This window comes from Mustelus asterias, chromosome 10 (assembly GCF_964213995.1).
Source record: "Mustelus asterias chromosome 10, sMusAst1.hap1.1, whole genome shotgun sequence".
Taxonomy (NCBI): domain Eukaryota; kingdom Metazoa; phylum Chordata; class Chondrichthyes; order Carcharhiniformes; family Triakidae; genus Mustelus; species Mustelus asterias.
The window spans coordinates 72,827,590-72,847,354 of NC_135810.1; the positions used below are offsets into that span (position 1 = coordinate 72,827,590).

Below are 19,765 nucleotides of genomic sequence, written 5' to 3' on the forward strand. Positions count from 1 at the left end.
TTGTGTAGCACAGTAAAAAGTCTCACAACACCAGGTTAAAGTCCAACAGGTTTATTTGGTAGCACAAGCCACAAACTTTCAGAGCACTGCCCCTTCATCAAGTGAGTGGGAGTTCTGTTCACAAACAGGGCATATATAGATACAAGCTCAATTTACAAGATAATGGTTGGAATGCGAGTCTTTACAGGTAATTAAGTCTTAAAGGTACAGACAATGTGAGTGGAGAGAGGGTTAAGCACAGGTTAAAGAGATGTGTATTGTCTCCAGCCAGGACAGTTAGTGAGTTTTTGCAAGCCCAGACAAGTCGTGGGGGTTACAGATAGTGTGACATGAACCGAAGATCCCGGTTGAGGCATCCTCGTGTGCGGAACTTGGCTATCAGTTTTTGCTTAGCGATTCTGCGTTGTCGTGTGTTATGAAGGCCGCCTTGGAGAACGTTTACCCAAAGATATACAAGGCCAACACACCCGGCCATCTCATTGTATCAGGCAATGGGACCCTGTGCGAGAACCTCTCCGGCTATGTCAAGGGCATCCTGAAACACATTGTACAAAGAACCCCCAGCTTTTGTCGCGACACTATGGACTTCCTACAGAAACTCAGCACATATGGAGCAGTTGAACCAGGAGCACTCCTCGTCACAATGGATGTCTCGGCACTCTACACCAGCATCCCCCACGATGATGGCACTGCTGCAACTGCCTCAGTACTCAACGCCAACAACTGCCAGTCTCCAGATGCAATTTTACAACTCATCTGCTTCATCCTGGACCACAATGTCTTCACCTTCAACAACCAGTTCTTCATCCAGACACACGGAACAGCCATGAGGACCAAATTCGCACCTCAATATGCCAACATCTTTATGCACAGGTTCGAACAAGACCTCTTCACTGCACAGGACCTTCAACCGATGCTATACATTAGATACATCGATGACATTTTCTTCCTTTGGACTCATGGCGAACAATCATTGAAACAACTATATGATGACATCAGCAAGTTCCATCCCACCATCAGACTCACCATGGACTACTCTCCGGAATCGGTTGCATTCTTGGACACACGCATCTCCATCAAGGATGGTCACCTCAGCACTTCACTGTACCGCAAGCCCACGGATAACCTCATGATGCTCCACTTCTCCAGCTTCCACCCTAAACAAGTTAAAGAAGCCATCCCCTACGGACAAGCTGTCCGTATACACAGGATCTGCTCAGATGAGGAGGATCGCAACAGACACCTCCAAACGCTGAAAGATGCCCTCATAAGAACAGGCTATGGCGCTCGACTCATCGATCGACAGTTCCGACGCGCCACAGCGAAAAACCGCACTGACTTCCTCAGAAGACAAACACGGGACATGATGGACAGAGTACCCTTCGTCGTCCAGTACTTCCCCGGAGCGGAGAAGCTACGACATCTTCTCCGGAGCCTCCAACATGTCATTGATGAAGACGAACGTCTCGTTAAGACCATCCCCACACCCGAACTTCTTGCCTTCAAACAACCGCACAACCTCAAACAGACCATTGTCTGCAGCAAACTACCCAGCCTTCAGGGGAACAGTGACCACGACACCACACAACCCTGCCACAGCAACCTCTGCAAAACGTGCCGGATCATTGATACGGATGCCATCATCTCACGTGAGAACACCATCTACCAGGTACACAGTACATACTCTTGCAACTCGACCAACGTTGTCTACCTGATGTGTTGCAGGAAAGGATGTCCCGAGGCATGGTACATTGGGGAGAGCATGCAGACCCTACGACAACGAATGAATGAACATTGCTCAACAATCACCAGGCAGAAGTGTTCTTTTCCTGTTGGGGAACACTTCAACAGTCACGGGCATTCGGCCTCTGATCTTCGAGTAAGCGTTGTCCAAGGCGGCCTTCACAACATATGACAACGCAGAATCGCTGAGCAAAAACTGATGGCCAAGTTCTGCACACATGAGGACGGCCTCAACCGAGCTCTTGGGCTCATATCACACTATCTGTAACCCCACGACTTGCCTGGGCTTGCAAAATCTCACTAACTGTCCTGGCTGGAGACAATACACATCTCTTCAACCTGTGCTTAACCCTCTCTCCACTCAGATTGTCTGTACCTTTAAGACTTGATTACCTGTAAAGACTCTCATTCCAATCATTATCTTGTAAATTGAGTTTGTATCTATATATGCCCTGTTTGTGAACAGAACTCCCACTCCCCTGATGAAGGGGCAGTGCTCCGAAAGCTAGTGGCTTGTGCTACCAAATAAACCTGTTGGACTTTAACCTGGTGTTGTGAGACCTCTTACTGTGCTTACCCCACTCCAACGCCGGCATCTCCACATCATTTCTTGTATAGGTCAGGGTCGCCTGACTTGAACGCCTCAGACCTAGACTTCATAAAGCAGTGGATATTCCTGTTCTTCCATGGTTTCCGGTTGGGAAACACGTGGATTTGCTTCTTTGGCACACAGTCTTCTACACACTTACTAATGAAGTCAGTTACTGCAGTGGCGTACTCGTTCAGGCTGGTCGCAGAGTTTTAAAATACCGACCAGTCCACTGACTTTGAGCAGTCCCGAACGAGATCATCCGATTCCTCAGACCAACATTGCATGACTTTGACGGATTCTCCTGCTTCAGTTTTTGTTTGTAAGCAGGAGAACAGCCCTTGTGGTCTGATTTGCCAAAGTGTGGGAGGGTAGCTAATGTAAGCCCACTATTCAAAAAGGGAGAAAACAGGAGCTATAGACCAATGAGCCTCACGTCGGTACTGGGGAAGTTGCTAGAGTTAATTTTCAAGAATTTCATAACTCAGCAATTGGAAGGCAGTGGTATAATCAGACAAAGTCAGCATGGATTTACAAAAGGGAAATCATGCTTGATGAATCTATTGGAATTCTTTGAGTATGTAACTAGTAGTGTTGACTAAGACGAACCAGTGGATGTGGTTTATTTAGACTTTCAGAAGGTTTTCGTCAAGATCTCACATAATAGACTACTATGTAAAGTTAAAGCATATGAGATTGCAGGTAATGTCTCGAGATGGATAGAAAGCTGATTAGCGGATAGGAAGCAGAGTTGGCATAAATTGGTCTTTTTCTGATCGGCAGCCAGTGACTAGTGGGGTTCCGCAGGGATGTGTGCAGGGCCCCAACTGTTCACATTATATATTAATGATTTGGAAGAGGGAACTAAATGTATTATCTCCAAATTTGTAGATGATACAAAGTTGGGTGGGCAGGTGAGCTGAGAGGAGGATGCAGAGATGCTTCCACGTGATTTGGACAGGCTGTGTGGGGGCCTGTGCATGGCAGGTGCAATATAATGTGGATAAATGTGAGGTTATCCACTTCGGTAACAATAATAGGAAGACAGATTATTGACTGGGTTTAAATTGAGAGAGGTGGATACTCAACGAGACCTTGCTGTCCTTGTGCATCAGTTGCTGAAAGTAAGTGCACAGGTACAATAGGCAGTAAAGAAGGCGAATAGTATATTGGCTTCCATAGCAAGAGGATTTTCTGCAATTGTATAGGGCATTGGTGAGACCAAACCTGGAGTATTGTGTGCAGTTTTGGTGTCCTTATCTGAGAAAGGATGCCCTTGCTATAGAGGGAGTACAGTGAAGGTTTACCAGGCTGATTCCTGGGATGGCAGGTCTGTCATATGAGGAGAGACTAAGTCGGTTAGGATTATATTAACTGGAGTTTAGAAGAGTGAGAGGGTATCTCATAGAAACTTATAAAATTCTAACAGGGTTAGACAGGGTAGATTCAGAAAGAATGTTCCCGATGGTGGTGGAGTCCAGAACTAGGGGTCATAGTTTGAGGATACCTTTTAGAATTGAGGCGTGGAAATATTTCTTCACCCAGAGGATGGTGAATGTGTGGAATTCACTACCACAGGAAGTAGTTGAGGCCAAAATATTGTCTGATTTCAAGAAGAAATTAGATGTACCTCTTGGGGCTAAAGGGAAGTGGGGGATCAAGATATTGAATTCAATTATCAGTCATGATCAAAATGAATGTGGAGCAGGCTCGAAGGGCTGAATGGCCTACTCCTGCTTCTAGTTTCTATGTTTCTAATTCTTTGCCAATTATTGATTTTAGATTGATATTTGATGGAATTTAGTAAGAAAGCATGTAGTTATAAGTTTTGTAATGTTTTTGTTTTGTATTCCTAATTCAATATGTTAGTTGAAAGTTTGTAGGAAAGAAAACCTCAAGTTCAGCTCATTTGTCCATGTTTGGACCTAGGTTGTAATGAGATCTGGAGTCGAATGATCTTGGCTCAATCAAAACTTGGCTTTGTGAATAGGTTATTGCTCAGTAAATGTCACATGAGAGCACTGTCAGTGATGCGTTCCATCACTTTGATTGAGAGCAGACTGAAAGGGTGATAATTAGCCGGTTTGGATTTGTTCTGCTTTCTGGATAGGACATAGCTGGGCAATTTTCCACACTGTTGGGTAGGTACCAGAACTTCACCTATATTGCAACAGCCTGGTTATAGATATGATTAGTTCTGGAGCACAAGTCTTCAGCACTATAGCTGTGGTGTTGCTGGGTTCATAGCCGTTGTGCAGTGTGCTCTGCCATTTCTTGATTTCATTTGTGATGATTGAATTGTATGTAAGATGGTGGGGATCTTGGGAAGAGGCCACCTGACTGAAGATAGTTGCAAGTGCATCAGTTTTGTCTTGCACTCTTGTGACTCTGCAAAATCCTCCTTTTAAAATGTGCAAAATTGGGACAACCATCCCAGAGACTAATCAAGCTTGTCAGTCATACTCACAAGATCATAGTTTTCGGCCAAAGTCCCAAGTTCCTGTATCATCTTCCCTGGACATTTCCTGAACCACCAGCGGAACAGATTTACATAAGAGGACAACATAGTGGTATACAATCAGAAGGAGGCCAGCCTAAAAGATCTCAACGTTGACTTTTGACCCCATGAGGTCTCATGGCATCAGACCAATCATTAGCAAGGAAACCTGTTGATCGTCACTAACCAGCCTCCCTTAGCTGATGAATCCATGTTTAGGATCAACATGATTGCCGATGGTGATGCTCATGAAGCCTCTGTTTCCACTTAGAATCATAGAAATCCTACAGTGCAGAAAGAGGCCATTTGGCCCATTGAGTCTGCACCGACCACAATCGCACCCAGGCCCTACCCCCATATCCCTACATATTTACCCGCTAATCTCTCTAACCTACGCATCTCAGGACACTAAGGGACAATTTTAGCATAGCCAATCAACCTAACCCGCACATCTTTGGACTGTGGGAGGAAACTGGAGCACCCGGAGGAAACCCACACAGACATGAGGAGAATGTGCAAACTCCACACAGACAGTGACCCAAGCCGGGAATCGAACCCAGGTCTCTGGAGCTGTGAAGCAGCAGTGCTAACCACTTGTTAAATTGTCCACCACCATTCTTGATTGGAAGTGGAAGGACTGCAGAAATTTGATTTGATCCATTGCTGTGGGATTATTTGGTTCTTTACAAAGCATGCTGGTTTCATAGTATACCATGCATGTGTTGTCATTTTAGCAGTTGGTCATTTATAGGTGTGCTGATGGCATGTTGTTTTATAATCCTTATTGAACTAGGGTTGGTTCCTGGCTTGATGGTAATGGTAGAGTGAGGGATATGCCAGAGCATGAGATTACAGATTATGGTGGAATACAATTCCATGACTGTTGATGGCCCACAGGGTCTCTTAAATTCTTGGTTTTGTACTGCTAGATCTGTTCTGAATCCATCGCAATTAGCATGGTATAGTCCCACTTAACATGCTGAACAGTTCTCAGTGTGAAGACAGGACTTTGTCATCACAAGAACTATACAGTTGCCACCCCTGCCAATACGGTAATGAATAGACATATTTTTGCCAGATGGATTGGTGAGAACAATGTCAATTCTCCCCTTGATTGCCCTCTTGAAACCCATCTTTATGCAAGGCCAAGTTTGGCAGCTATCTGCTTCAGGGCAGAATCAAAGTCCATTGTGGTGCCACTGAACCGCTCCTGAATGGTACAATGAAGTCTCCACCCAGTGCTCTTGTTACCCTCAATGCTCCTTTAAAATGGGCACTTCTCATACCCCCCCCCCCCCACCTTTCCTAAAGTGGGGGTGGAGGGTGAGAATTGTGCAGTGGATGGGGGATGGGAGGTACAGTGCAGATTCACTAGAACAATACCAGGGGTTGAAAGGATGCCTTATGGGGACAGGTTACATTAACTTGAAAGTTGAGGGCTAATCTAACAGCGATCTAAAAGATGACAAAGGGTTTTAATGGGGTATATATAGTAAACTATTTCCTCTGATGGTGGAATCCAGAACACAAGAGCATAATCTTAAAATAAGGACTATGCCATTTAGGAATGAAATCAGAAAGTGAGCCTATTTTGGCTGTTGCTGCACCACATTTTGTTACTGAGAGGTTATTTTACAGGTAACTGACAAATTGGCACACATGGGGGCAGATATGTAATATCACTGTTATCACATTTTAAACTTTTATTTGACAGATGGTAAGTATTTTGTCATTGAGTGCTAACTGTGGATGCATTGTACTTTTGCAATTGAATAAGTATTTCAGTTCTGCCAGCGTCTTTTTTTCTTTCCAGATTGACAGGTTGTATGATTGGAAGAAAAGTCCAGATACAGATGTGGTTGTCACATTAAAGAAGCAGAAGAAGAACACAAAAGATGAATTTGACGAGAGAGCCAAATCCACCATTGTGGAATTTGCGCAACAGGTTTTGTGAATTTATGTGCTATGTATTTTTTAAAAATAATGTTTTCAGCCAAGTTGTTTCTCTATATGATGCCTTCTGTTCAGAGAGAATATAGTACAGAAGGCATCATATAGGAGGGCTTTCGGTCCATTCTGGCTATGCCAACTCTTTGGGGAAGTATCCAATTAATTCCACTCTACTGCTCATTAACCACAGGCCTTTCATTTTTTCCTTATAAATATTTATCCAATAATCTTTTGAATATTATTGTTGATACTGCTTTCGTCACCTTTTTATTCATTGTTTTTAAGAAAAAAATGTTTCCTCATGTTGCCTTGTTCTTTTTCAACCATCTTCAATCTGTGTCCTCTGGTTACTAACCTTGCCGTCCCTGAGAACTGTTTTGCCTTAGTTACTATTTCAAAGCTATCTTGTTAAGCACTTCTAAAACTATCACCTTTACTTTCTCTGCTATAAGAATAACCACAACTCCTCCATTCTCTCCACATAACTGACATCCCTCATCCCTGAGATAATTATGGTGAATCTTTCTACACCCTTTCCAAGAACTTGACATTCTTTATGAAGTGTGAAACCCAGAATTAACCACACTACCTTGGCTGATGCCTAACCAGTGTGTTTTATAAAAGATTTAGCATAATTTCCTTGATTTTTTTTACAGTATATCTCTTAATAGTAAAGCCAAGGATCCATATGCTCTTTTAAAGGCGTTCTGAATTTGTCCTTTCAGTTTCAAACATTTGTGTACGTACAACCCCTGGTGTCTCTGCTCCGGCATCCCTTTAAAAACATTACCCTTAATGGCCTCTCTTCATTCTTCTTTTCAAGTTGTATCATTTTGCGATACTCTGTGCATTAAATTTCATGTCTCCTTGTATGTACATTTCACCAGCTTGTCTATGTAATATTGCTGTTTATTATTATGTTGCTAATGGTTTACTATGTATCAAATACTGATCCTTGGTGATGCCAATGTATCATTCCTTCTAGTCTGTTACCATTACTGTTTTCTGACCCTTAGCCAATCTTGTACCCATACTGTACAAATAGAACTTTACAACTTTAATCTCTCCGGCTTTAATTTTGCAAGCAAGTCCAGGATGTGGTACTTTGTCAAATGCCTTTTAAAAGTCCATGTAGACATCATCAACTCACTCCACAACTTGATCAAAGAACTGATCAAGTTAATCAAACATTATTTATCTTTAACAAACACATGCTGACTTTCATTTATTAGCCCATGCTTTTCCAAATGCCAATTAATTTTATTGCCGATTATTGTGTCTCAAAATTTCCTCATCATTGATGTTGGGTTGATTGACCTGTAACTTCTAGGTTTATCCTTCTCCCCTTTTTAAAATGAGTGTATCCAGATTTTCCTCATCTCCATGCGTATCGGTTACTAAATACAAGGCACCTGCTTCTAGCCTGGTGTATCTTTCTTCCTGTCTTGTGCTATTTTTACAAAACGAAAAAAAACAGTTGAGATTAAAATGGAGTGCATTGTAAAAGGATGCATTGCAGAGAATTAGCTGACCAGCTTTCTGCCTACCAGCCTCATGGCCTCTATCACAAGACTAGAGCAACATTATCTTGGGAAGACAATCACCGCTCAGTTCCTCCTAAATTGCAAAACCAGCCTTTTTGGACATAGAGTGCAATTCCGTCATTCCTGGCTAAATTTGAAATTCTCTACTTAATAGCATTATTGGAACCATGGCTACAGAGGTTCAAAAAGTGCTATCAGCGTCTCAGAGCAATTGGAAAGGAATAAGAAATGTACCCTTCACAGCATTCCTCACATCCTGAGAGAGAATTTAAAAATAAACAACATATCCAGTGTGCAATGCATTGAGAGCTCCACTAATATTTAAAGTGTTTGGTTTTTAGCTCTGTGTCAACTTGACTTAATTTTCTGTAGTTATTATGGTGAAATGATTCTATCTTACTGACTGAAATATTTTATAAGGCATATATTTATCTGTGTATTGCTAATGGATATCATGCATTATATTTTTAGGGTCTCAATGCTGCTTTATTTTATGAGAACAAAGATCCACGTACATTTGTGTCATTGATTCCTACATCAGCTCACACTGGAGATGGCATGGGAAACCTTATTGCAATGCTTGTGGAACTGACTCAGACTATGCTTGCTAAGAGATTAGTATATTCAATGGAACTAAGAGCTCAAGTTATGGAGGTAAATACATGGGGTTACAGGGATTGGGCCTGGGTGAGATTGTTGTCGGTGCAGGCTCGATAGGTTGAATGGCCACCTGCACTATAGGGATTCTACGAAATTTTTTGTATTCTACCCATATTTCCAACAAACTTTACTAAACCGCTAGTGTAAGTTATCCAAGGGTTTTACCAAGCAAAAGTGAACCTTCACCATACATAATTGCCTCTTTTCAAGCAGTTAGTGAACATTAACAGTTAAATGAAAATATTCACTGTTGTCCCTGTAAACTTGAAATAAAGTTGATTGATAGGAACTTGGAGTGCTCTGTTCATTAAAATATGCTTGTTCTGAAATCTTAATTTATGGAAACATGCTTGAATTTAAAAAAAAACATGTCTTATTTACCAGTTTAGGTGAAGCTTTAGATATTCCCTTGTGTAAGCAGTGCTGATGACTACTCATCGAAACCTGAGTATCTTGCCTTTGGGGATGTGCCCATACTGCACACTATATGATAGTGAAACTATGTGACATAACAATAGAATCCCTTCATGATCTGAACTGATTATCTGTATCTCTCCAACATGCTCCCATGTGCACCTCATTAATCCAAAAGTAGACTAAGACTTGCTAAGAGGAGCCAAGATATAAATTATTGAGTTGCTTTATTTCTGTCAGCAAGTAAATATGATGTGGAGATGCCGGCGTTGGACTGGGGTAAACACAGTAAGAAGTTTAACAACACCAGGTTAAAGTCCAACAGGTTTATTTGGTAGCAAAAGCCACACAAGCTTTCGAGGCTCTGAGCCCCTTCTTCAGGTGAGTGGGAATTCTGTTCACAAACAGAACTTATAAGACACAGACTCAATTTACATGAATAATGGTTGGAATGCGAATACTTACAACTAATCCAGTCTTTAAGAAAATATAGCAAGTAAATATACAGAATAAAAGTTGAAATCAGACTAATGTAATTTGATCATTTTAACCTGTCACTATAATAATACAAAATAATAGAAATACTATATTTTCCCCATGTCAGTCAGTTAGTCATCATTACTTGATTTAACCAAAGTTACTGCTTACTAGTTTACTGAGTTGGGGGGGCGGGGGGGGGGGGGGGGGGGGGACCTGACTTTTAGCTTTTTATTTAAAGATAAAGGGCAGGGAATTTTCACAGGAATCATAGTGGGCAGAGGGGGTGGACCGTGCAAAGGTCCATTGACCGTGGGCAGAATTTTCCGATTTTGGGGCAAGCTTGGCCGGAAAATCCCACCCATGGTATTCAATGTATGCTTCTATCCCTATTTTTAATTTCCCTATTCCTAACCAGGAGCATTGAGCCTGTTCTAGAACACCTCTGCTGAGTGATTGGCATTAAGGGTTTCCTAACACAAGGAGTGTGAAAAAGATGGCAACACATTGCCTATTGTTTTCAGACTTTAGGCAAACAACTTGCATACAAGCTCATTAGAATTTTAACTACCTTTTGGCTAGGTTTTTATTTACAAAGATGAATATGCTTTGTTTTAAAAGCACGATGTTTAAACATTAACCCCCTCCCCCACTGATGATCGTTTCTATGGAAACATGGTCAAAAATGCCCCAAAGCCTGATAGTTGTCTAGTTGTGTAATCTGGTGGTTATTATAAAATGCTATCCTTTCCTGTCTGAATTTGAACTTGCCATGATTAATAGTTGCTAATCTGCATTTATTAACATCTTGAATCTACTGCTATGATAAACCCAAGTTATGAGTGAAGAGAATCATATAGGCAGCATTGTTATAGTTTTTTTTAAACAATGATTTATTGGATAAGTGCAACTCAAGCTGTGGTACTAGGTCACAACCTAGGACCTCTTATGTCGTTATCCTTTCTGATAGATACAGCACATAAGCAGGACAAATAGTAGAGAGGGCAGCCTTATCTGACTCCAAATTTATTCAGAAAGCGTTCCAATTCCCAACAACTGCACTACTGACGTTTGTGTTGAGCAGGTGAATTCCCTCCCCAAATCCAATTTTGGAGAGCAGGTGCATGTGCAACATACTATCAAAGGGTCTCTCCTTGTCCAAGCTGATTTATAAAGTTTTTTGCATCCACCTAGATCAACAGGCAGGTTCGCGGTTTTACACCTTTACCGAAACATTGCACTTTTCAATTTACTTAATTGAAATATCATCCCAAAGCTTATGCTCAAGCCACATAGTGGCTTGAACTCTTGACCTTCAAAGGTGAGAGTACCAGCAACTGAGTAAAATTGATCCATGTCTCCCATTAAGGTGGCGACAACATTCCGTTCACCCCGTTGATTCTGATGTCCAGATAGATAATCAGAGGAAAAAAGTATCGTTCATGTTCATAGAACTTTGTGAGTGAGCAGTTTTTGGAAAAGGGTGCATTAACAGAAGGTGTGACCAAGAATGGACCTTATGGCAGGAACCGCACTATATATTACGCAATAGTAAATTTGTATCTTTTTATCTGGATTCTTTTTTGTTAGGTAAAAGCACTTCCTGGAATGGGAACGACTATTGATGTGATTCTGATCAATGGTAATATGAAGGAAGGAGATACTATTATTGTTCCTGGAGTTGAAGGCCCTATAGTTACACAGATCAGAGGTCTCCTATTACCACCACCTCTCAAAGAATTGAGAGTAAAAGTATGGAAAATAATGCTATTTTATAATCTTTTACATTCTATATTTCTGTGTGGCATTTATAAAAAAGCTTAATTATGTGACTCTTGTTTGTTTAAAGGCTTTTATAATCTCATTGTGCCATCACAAAGTTAGAGCGCTATGTCTCTCTCCCAATACTGATTCATCCCTTGCATCGTTTCAAAATCTGTTGAAATATATTTTACCAGTCATCATCCTTTTCTGCATGAGTTGGACCAGAAACTGTATCCACACCTGTGTGCCCTTAACACTTGTGATTTTAGTAGGAATGAATTCATGAAGCCTAAAGACTAAGTGAGGTTCTCTTGTCAGATATCTAGTTTAGTGGAATATATCGATTTGATTGTATGGAATCAAAATGATGAGGAAAATAGTTACAGCATAAAATTTTGGTAACTGACTCGAGAAGAGATGCATATGCATTGGTCATTATTGGGAGATGGAGATGCAAGACTAACACAATTTTAAAATTCAGCTATGAAGGAAGAGAATATTAAGCTCTAGAATCCATTGAAAAGAGTCGAGAGGATCCTCACTCAAGTGTATGAAATATTTAAATGGAATAAAAACTGTCAATTGAACCCAGATTTATAAATTTTAGTAACTGAGGTCAGTTAGATGAGAGAATTTTAAACAGACTGAAAAGTACACTTTTCTAAAGTACACACAGATGAAAAAATGTAAAGTAATTTATCAGCTGAGACCGTAGAGTCAAACACAGGACATTCGATATAGTGTTGACTTAGTGATATGAAGTTTGGAATACTACCTGGATGAAATTTGGTCTGTCGAAGAGCTTGATCCTGCCCTTGGCTTTATGCTCTCATTTCAAGTTTTGCATACTTAGGAATGGGAACATTGGGTGAAATTCTCCCAGAAAAATTCTAAATGTCGAATTTGCGTAAAAACTGGAATAGATCCTGCTGGTTTTTTCAGCAGGATTTTCAAAATGAATCTCCCATACTCTGTGTACTGCAGAGTGCGGTAGTGTGAATGTCATTAAAAGGCTGTGGGCGGGACCTATTCCCATTGGAAAGGCTGGCAGCATAGTGCTAAGCAGGCCACTGCGCATGCACCGATCTGTCAGCATTGAGATCGGTGCATGTGCAGTAGTCCCACTGCCAGCCTCCAATCGCTGACCAGCTCGATTGCTGGCCAGCCCTGTGACCTCACATCACTGCCCATCAAATGCCCCAATGACTGGCCAGCCCTGATCACTGGCCCCCCTCCCTTTGTCACCACTGAGTGCAGAGTGGCAGCAAGACCCCGCCCCACAGTGGTCTTGCCCCTATAGGCTGATTTCTGACGGCGTCGGAAATCTGACAGCCGGAGACTCACGGAAGCCCAGCGGGAAACCCACTACACGGCCTCTGCTTGAGTCTCCTGGCCCATTGCGCTGCCCCCATTTTTAAAAAACACTTAATATTGCAAAACTGATATTTTTTAGAAAAACAGGTATTATAATTTTTATTGCTGCTGTATATGTGTTGATAATGTGTTGTCGGACCATGCTGTTTGCAATATTTTTCTTGCAATGTTGCTACTAAATATTATTTAAGCAGATGAGATGTACACATTAAACTGGATTAAATTTTCCTCTTTCATAAGAACATGAAGTTGACCCTTTGACTCACTGCTGGTCTTCTTCCACAACTACACTTTCCTGCATTTCTCTTGATTTTTTTAAAAATCCAAAACTCTGCCAATTTCTGTTTTGAATATACTGAACAACTGAGCATCTGCAACCCTCTGGGATAGTGTTGTAAATATTAACAGCATTTGTGAATAAATTTCTACTTAGCCATTTTCGACAGTGACCCCTAGTTCTAGGCTCCCTGCTCAAGGAAAGCAGCCTGCCAGCACCCACCCTGTCAAGCTGTTAAGGATTTTATACACTTCAATGAGAGAACCTCTCATTTGAAATCTGGAGAAAAAATGACTGCATCTACTCCTTCTCTCCACTTAAGATAATCTTCTCATCCCAGGAGTTAAGTCTAATGAACCTTCATTGCACTCCCTCTAAATCAAGTCTATCCTTCCTTAGCCAATGACAGCAATACTGTAGTATCTTGCAAAGACAGGTGACTACCAAGTTGATTAACAAATGGATGGTTTATTAAGGTGAATAACTATATACAGACAGTGATATGAAGACTACTTTAAAGGACACGCTACTTCATTCCTCCCCCTTTAAGTTCCCGATTAACTCATTTCAATAACAGTTGAACTATTTACAATATTATACAACAAATGGATCTCAAACACAGGCCCTTATAAGGTAAGTCAGTGCTGGGACTTACTGATCCTTTGTGACTGTCGAAATTCTCTAGCGGGTGCTCCGGCAGTCGAGGTAGCTTCAGTTTGAACATCGATGAGTTGACTCTCGACATTGTGAAGGTGTGTGTCGGTGCAGATAATTTCTCCAGTTCCCCCGGAACATTACTTGGCTCTTCCTCAGTGTAGTTTGCTGCTGCATTATTTTCATTTGGAAGCGTGGTAGGGGTGGGCTGCCCCACTAGTTCTCTGTGCAATTCTCTCCTTCTCAATGTTTCTTTCTCCTTTTTTTTTACACAATTAATTCATATGACACTGGACCTGTTCTGGCCACAACTGTTCCAGGAATCCAATTCAGACTAGCACCACAATTCTTTATATATATCATGTCATCCACCTCAAATGCCCTCTCCAAACGCCCTTGTGATGCTTCTTCTGTGCATTCTGTTTTGCTTCCACTGTCGCCGCCAAATTCAGAAATACAATGTCCAATCTGCCCCTTTGTAACTTGGCAGGGTAACACCTGGTGACATGAGGTGTTGTTCTACAGGTGCTCAGGAAATGGGCCAGTATGGTTTGTAGAGAGGGTGATGACTGTTTCTTCACAGTGGCTTTGAATGTTAGGACAGCTCTCAGCCAGTCCATTTAACTTTCTAGTGGGAGTGGGAGCAACCACCCTTGCTCCCTATAATAATATGCCTTTCCCACAAATTAACTCATCTTATCTGAACGAGCTTTAATTGCTCAGACCTGTTATCATATTGCCAGCCATGGAGGACCATGTGTTGAGCTAATATAGGGTCTTTCTAGGTTGAAAACTTGATCTGTCGCACTAACACAGGCAATGTATCAAGGAAGTTTAGGGCAAGAACCATTTCCTGTGGAGGCATTTACTTTTGAGTAGGGGAAGGCAGCTTAAAGCATCCGTGTTTGAAATCCGTGTGCCCAGCCTATGTCAGTTTACTCGTAGGCAGCTAGTAATAGAGCCCAGCATTGGATCCTCACTGAAACTATGGGAGAAATGGCCTTATCCTCAATAGACCCAATAGGGGTTTGTTGTCAGTGATTACCATGAAATGCCGTCAGTAAATATACTGATTGAACTTCTTCACTCAGATGATGGCTGGTCCCTCTTTTTCGATTTGAGTAATCTTTTCAGCATTGGTCAGAGTCCTCGAGGCATCCTTTCTGCACCATCTTTCATCTTATGCAATAACACTGCTCTGTTTCTGTAATAAATGTGTTACAGGTTGAGGGGTCAAAATGAACTAAGACTGGATGACTGCAATGCAGTTTCTTTCTGATGCTCTTTCTAATTCCACCTCTGGTGCTTCTTGAGCAGTGTGTGCAAGGGTGCCAACACTGTAAAAAGATTAGGAATAAATCTCCCATAATAGTTGACCATTCCTAAAATAGATTCCAAATCGGAGACATTTATAGAGTTAGTGCTTCCTTAATTGCTTTTATCTTCTCCATAGGCTACAGCCCTCTTGCGTCCACTTTGAACCCTATATATGTTACTTCACGAGCCTGGAATGTACATTTCTCCCTTTTCAGCCTCACTTCGGCTTCTTAAATCTCTTCAAAACTTCTTTGAGATTTGTCAGATGCTCCTATAATCAGTACATCATCTAGATTGGCAACCACCTAGATCCTGTAGTAAACTTTACATTGTGCGCTGGAAAATTGCACATGCCAATGAGCCTCCGAAGAGTAGCTGAGTATACTGTATAAGCCTTTATTTATTGTAACAAATTCTCCTGATGCCTTGTCTAACTCTTAATTGTTGGCACACATTCCACATATCTTGTTAAGTATATTCATTCCACATATAAGTTAAGCCTCCTGCTAATTTGATGTACTAATCTTCAATTCTTGGAATTGGATATTGATCCAATTTTTCTGCTTGATTCAGTTAATTTGTAATCCCCACATATATCTGAATGGTTCTATCTGGCTTAACCATTGGCACAATGGGAGCTGCCCACTCTGAAAACTGCACAAGCTTGATGATGCCTAATTCTTCCAGCTGCATGAGTTCAGACTCAACTTTCTTATATAAAGCATAGTGTACAGGTTGGGCTCTGTACAACTTTGGCTTGGCTTCCGGACCCGGTTAGCACAGTGGTTAGCACTGCTGCCTCTCAGCTCCAGGGGCCCAGGTTCAATTCCTGGCTTGGATCACTGTCTATGCGGAGTCAGCATGTTCTCCCCATGTCTGCGTGGGTTTCCTCTGGGTGCTTCTCCAGTATATCCTGGTAGCCTGGCTGTTTTAGGACCTGGCTGGTTTAGGTCCTGTTTTAGGACTTCGTACGTTTTAGGACCGAACCCACATTTGTTCTCCTACAACTGTAGCGGAAGCACCCGTATCCACCTCCAATCCCAGTGGCTGACCATTTGCCATCCACACAGTTGTATTTGGGGATGTTCATTCATATTGATGTTGTTAACTTGTACATTTCAGAATTATTTTCAGGGTTATTTTCAACACTACTGGAGTTGGGACTTTTTTTTTTGCTGGCCTCCCAGTAGGCTCTGAGAGGCTCTGCTTAGTCTCACATTTGCTCCTAACATACTCCTCTCATTGCAGGCATAACACGTAGCCTCTCTGAATTTGCATCTCTCCTGGGGGTGATCTCTCCCATACCGGTAGCATTCTTCATTGCTTCTGGTCTGTGGACCAAATTCCCTATACCTCTGCATATTCTTTTGCTCTGAGCCTCTTTGCTCATTACTTTCTGCACCCTCCTCCCTGGTGCCTTGACTGTCAGTGATTTCCTGCCAAACTTGGTGGAACGTACCTGCTTATACACTCTGCAACTCCATCTCTTCTCTCTTTCTCCCCCCCCCAACACCACCACCACTTCCAGCACTTTCTATACCATGGGCAACCTCTAATGCCTTTTTAAAAGTAATCACTGCCTCTGCTAATAGTTTATTTTGTATAGTCATGTTATTAACAAAATAGACTAGCCTGTTTCTCAACACAGACCCAAACTTGCGCTGTTCAGCTGTTTGTCTTGAGCACGCCACGGACACCTCTAACGACTCCCTGGGGCTCTTTTTGGCAAATTAAATTTGTAGTGCTGCATTATCACAGAGGGCATCGGGTGGTAATGTCCCTTGACTAATTCCACAAGTTCCTCGAAAGTTTTGGAGTTGGGAGCTTCTGGAGAAGTCCATCTCATCAAGCTATAGATTGGAGCCACACAGGCTGTTAATAGGATTACCTGCTGCTGCTTCTTCTCTTCCCCATACCAATTTTATTGGCCTTAAAAATATATATATAGCACAGCCGTTTGACATATTGTACCCATTAGTCTGTGTTATAATTGAATGGGTATAGTTTCCCAAAAAGAAGCATTTTGACATTTATAGAATGCTGAATGAGTTTGCTTCGAAAAAGCTTTCACACAAGGTCTGCTTTCCTGATTTCTGCAGCAGTAGGAAGACTTTCCAATATATCCTTGTTGCCAAATGTTGTTGTCTTCTCCTTGGCCTTTTCATTCCTTGACAGAGCATAGGCCACAGACAAATTCCCTCCATCTAATCCTGTTTTGGGCCAAACACTTGAGTTGTTATCATGTATAGGCCTCGGCTCTCATCTCCTTTTCTTTATCCTGCCTCCATGTGTCTCTTGGTCTACTTTGCTTTCTCTTTCCTTGCGGATTCCATATGAGAGCTTGCTGTGTAATAATGTTAGTATCTTGCAAAGGCGGGTGACCACCAAGTACATTAACGAATGAACGGTTTATTAAGGTAAATAACTAATGTACAGAGAGTGCTATAACGGCTACCGTACCGCACGACTCGACTCCTAACTGCAAGGAAGACCCGCACAACACCAGGATTTATGTCCTCTGGCCCAACAGGCCAGATGGGTCACTTGACCCTCCAAGAGCTTGCCCCTTGCACCAGAAACTGTATGCAGGCGTGATCTCACCAAAGCCATTCATAATTTATTTAGATTTCTCTACCCTATACTCCAATCCCTTTGTGATGAAGACTAATGCAGCAACTGCCTTCCTATTGCCTGCCAAATCTAGGTGTTAACCTCCTCTGCTTCATCTTTAAGAACAGCCAACTCCCTCTGAATACCTACATTTCCTGGTGTGTCATCTTATTAAGAGATATTCTACACTTCTACCAAAGTGGATTATCTTCATCCATCATATACTTGTCCATTCAGTTAGTCTACCTCTATCACTTTGCAGTTTCTTTACATCCTCCTCACACTTTCTCACCTAGCTTTGTCTTGTCAGCAAATTTGGATACACTGGAGTGAATTTTCCTGTTCTGCCTGCCACGGGAATCATACTGGGTGAGGGGTGGACCATGGAAAGGTTCGTTGACCTCGAGTAGGACTTTCCAGCTTTGGGGCAAGGGTGGCTGGAAAATCCCTCCCACTGTGTTTGGTCAGCTCATCTAGGTCATCAATATAGATTGTAAATAGCTGAGGCCCAAACACTGGTCCTTGCATGACTCCATCTGAAAATGATGTGTATTTTTTCTATTTATCAATCCTTAACGAGCTTATATATTATGTAGTGCATCTAAGATAACTTCTTTATACATAACAATCTCTTTCTGGCACCTTATTGAATGTTCTTTGAAAATCCAAAACTACTACTTGCATTTATCTATTCTGCTGGTTACATTCCCAAAAAACTGTAATTGTTTTGTCAATAATTTCCATTGCATGAATCAGTTTTAGTTGTATCAGTTAACTCTAGAATATCAAAGTTTATTGCATTAAAATGGTTGTGTGGGTACAATAAATTCTTTTCCCATTCTTGATAAATGAAGCCTTCAAAAGCAATTATTTTTGAATTGGGAGTTTTGAGTGCAAGTTCTTCATCTCAGAACATTTGACAGTTCGTTGTGTTGCAGATATGTTGATTTAACAACTAAGTATTTCAGCAAATTGCCATTCCAAGAATTTTTGTAGAGGATTTGAATTGATATCTTAAATATTTGACAAAACAATAAGCAAATGATTGAAATTGAGCTTTCCTGTTGGGACAACTGAGCTAGCTGACCTCAGGCTAGGTAGCAATAGATCTAATATAATTACCTTGTGTTTGAAAGAAGAAAATCAGGCAGCGTTACTGTTCTAATGGCCCCCCTTCTGAAAGTGTGCTGTAACTTTTTGGTTAATTTAACTGACATTTTTAAGAGGATGCCAACAGAAGAGTTGTGATTTCAGCCAATGTTATTGTTCTTCTCTCCTGAACAATTCTTCCCTTCCCCTGCAAAAATGTAGAATGGTTATGTCATGAAATTTTGACTTTATAATGATTTTGATATCTTTCTTTTCCCTCAGAATCAGTATGAGAAACAAAAGGAAGTCTGGGCTGCACAAGGTGTGAAGGTTCTTGCTAAAGATCTGGAGAAATCTCTTGCAGGTCTACCACTACTAATAGCCCACAAGGATGATGAAATTGCAGTTCTAAAGGTTTGAATTTGATTGTCTGAAAGCATTTCAAGTACATATAAACTTTGGTAAATTTTAAGAACTGCTGAAATCTCTTGACCATCAGCTTGGTTTGTAAGAACTCCAATGAATCACCATTAAAATAAAGTTTCTGAGTCCATAAAAGCATAAAATTCAGTTACTGACAACAAAATCAATAAATGTATCTATATAATGCTTTGGTGTTTGAAATCTGCACCATTTTCCTCCTCTGTGTGCACTTGCTTTCTGTATTTTGTAAACCTTGATTCTTTAAAGTAATACCTCACCCTAGATAGATCATTCTGATTGAATGAGAATCTCTCAGAACTACTGCATGAGCAATTTGCAATTTTCCTGTATTAACACAACAAACTACTGGTCTACTTTTATTG

General features: G+C 41.3%; 1 protein-coding gene across 1 annotated transcript in view; it reads left to right on the forward strand.

Annotated features, from left to right (window-relative positions):
• Positions 1–19,765, forward strand: part of eif5b (eukaryotic translation initiation factor 5B) — a 107,939-nt gene that overhangs the window by 71,983 nt on the left and 16,191 nt on the right. The window contains exons 15-18 of the mRNA XM_078221931.1: positions 6,643–6,774; positions 8,795–8,977; positions 11,465–11,626; positions 19,242–19,373. Coding sequence (XP_078078057.1) covers positions 6,643–6,774; positions 8,795–8,977; positions 11,465–11,626; positions 19,242–19,373 — 609 coding nt within the window. The remainder of the gene's footprint in view (positions 1–6,642; positions 6,775–8,794; positions 8,978–11,464; positions 11,627–19,241; positions 19,374–19,765) is intronic.